The sequence below is a fragment of the Cavia porcellus genome, unplaced genomic scaffold (assembly GCF_034190915.1).
Source record: "Cavia porcellus strain 051 isolate PalLab524CR breed Dunkin Hartley unplaced genomic scaffold, mCavPor4.1 scaffold_6, whole genome shotgun sequence".
In the NCBI taxonomy this organism is placed as follows: Eukaryota; Metazoa; Chordata; class Mammalia; order Rodentia; family Caviidae; genus Cavia; species Cavia porcellus.
Window position 1 is genome coordinate 71,057,697 of NW_026947489.1, and position 2,324 is coordinate 71,060,020.

Consider the following 2,324-nt stretch of genomic DNA (forward strand, 5'->3'; position numbering starts at 1 on the left):
AGTAAATCTGATGGCAGCAACTTCACACAGGATAGAGGATCAAGCTTAAAACCACTTGCTCAAAAGTCATTCAGAACAGAACAGAATTCTTGAAGTGCTCATAATAAGCACAGAAAACACCTGGTATTACTTGCCTTTCCACGGACATTTATTATTTTACATTGAAATCACATAGTATGGTATAGAAGAGATAACTACTGGCCTCCAGAGTATAACCTAAAAAGCTCAGTGCAAATGTTAATATAATCTAAACTTTTCTTTAATGACAGTTCTTAAACTACATTACAACTTTTTACAAGCACAGATACCAGTCAGTTTATTCAAGTTCCATTTTACTTTCTGAAAGAAAATACAAAAACATAGAGTGGGGCTGGGGATTTAGCTCAGTGGCATAAGCACCTGCCTTGCAAGCAGGCGGTTGTGAGTTCGATCCCCGGTACCGATAAAAATGAAAAACACAAAACAAAAAACAAAACAAAACAAAAACATAGAGTGACAGATATGGTCTGTAGGTCTGGTCCATTATACACATGTACATCTAGGATTCCAAAGTTATAGCAGTGATGATCACTAGTCCTAGTCTCTGACAGAGGCAAGCATAAAACAGCCTCTGCAAAAGCGTTTTGCTTCAGTTTCTTATGTAGTGCTGTGTATTAGCAATGTCTATAGTATATCTCCAAGTGTTCAAATAAATCACTGTCTGTGCTATCAATTTCATTTCCTTCTGCACAATCTTAGTTTTAAATCTGTCTACCAAATCTCGACTATGACAGTGTTTTTTGAATTACTACTCCAAGTTCAAACTATCTGGATAAGGAAAGTCCAAAACTTCCCAACTTTTTTTTTGTTTGTTCATTTGTTTGTTTGATTTTGGTACTGGGAATTGAACTTACAACCTTGCGCTTGCCAGGCAGGTGCTTAAGCCAAACTTCTCAACTTTTAACATACAAATATTTCAAAATTATCCATAAGGAACTCTATAAATAACACTTGATAAGCAAATACTGTTGATAACCAAGATGAAGCACAATGTACTATTTTTAAATTATAAAAGAAATTCCACTAGATTTAGATAAACTAAGAAAAGTAAAAGTTTTATAGGCTATTTAATCAATTACTTACAATGTACATATGCCTGAGTAGATCCCATTGTGACACTGTTTATTTTGAAATTTTTCTGCATTCAGCTTAAAAGATGTTTCTTCCCAAGAAACCGAACTTTTCTGTCAAATGCACTTGATTGAAGAGGAGAGTTGGGTTCATAAAATGGATTCACTGCAAACTTTATATACAAATCATAAACATCAGTAAAGAAGTTCTTTATTCCATCTTCTTGCCTTATATCGTAAAGCATAATAAATCTCAGATGGCTGACAGTGACAAACGCTGATACAAACCATTCATTAAATTTGTCCACAATTTTCAAGTATATGTTGTTTGAGAGCCACAAATTTTCATCCACAAGGTCAAGAGCAGCGTGAGCTATGAACTGGTTCAGATGATGATAATCATCTTTGGGTTCTGCTTTCCCAGCTGGCAAAAATTCCACTTCAAAAGCTGGGTTATCATGGTGACCAAGGATTACAAAGTAGAAGCTTCCAGACTTTGTCTTTAACATATGCCTCCTGTAGTGAGACTCAGGCAAAGGCAACGCCCAGCCAATTCTTTGAAGACAGTATTCTTAACAGGAGAGAAATGGTTCTGATTCTATTTCTATTTCAAAAACTTATTTTTTCTGAAATTCTGCTTTATAACAAACTTAGATGACTGTGATGAACGTAATTGTGACATATTGCAAACATGTACTACTAAATTTTTTTTTTTTTTTTTTTTGCAGCACCAGGGATTGAACTCATGACCTCACACTTGCCTGGCAGGTGCTTATGCCACTGAGCTAAATCCCCAGCCCACTAAAAAATATTTTTAAAGAATCAAGTTATAGCCAGGTGTGGTGGTGTACACCTGTAATCCTAGCACTCAGGAGGCTGAGGCAGAAGGATTACTGCAAGTTCAAGGCCAAACTGTGCTAATAGTGAGTTCAAGGCCAGTCTGAACTACATAGCAAAAAAATCTCTGTCTCTGCCAAAAAAATCAAGTTATATCATGTGCAGGTACAAATTCCTTATGGTGAAATCATTATGTATATCTAAGTGTACAATTAAAATTAACTAATTAACAATTTGTTTGAAACTGAGTCTTGATATATAGTTTAGGCTGCCTCAATGTCCTGAGTGCTGGGATTTACAGGTATGTGCCACCACGCCAGCTGGTTATTTAATTGACATATAAAATCGTGTTATATTTCAGTACATGTTTACATTATG

General features: G+C 35.4%; 1 protein-coding gene across 1 annotated transcript; it reads right to left on the reverse strand.

The window, feature by feature from the left end:
- Window positions 1-1,071: 1,071 nt before the first annotated feature.
- LOC100719969 (trafficking protein particle complex subunit 2-like) lies at window positions 1,072-1,618 on the reverse strand. The gene has a single exon (XM_003469492.4). It carries the CDS (start codon window positions 1,616-1,618, stop codon window positions 1,184-1,186), a length of 435 nt encoding a protein of 144 aa, XP_003469540.1. The 3' UTR covers window positions 1,072-1,183.
- Window positions 1,619-2,324: the final 706 nt, after the last annotated feature.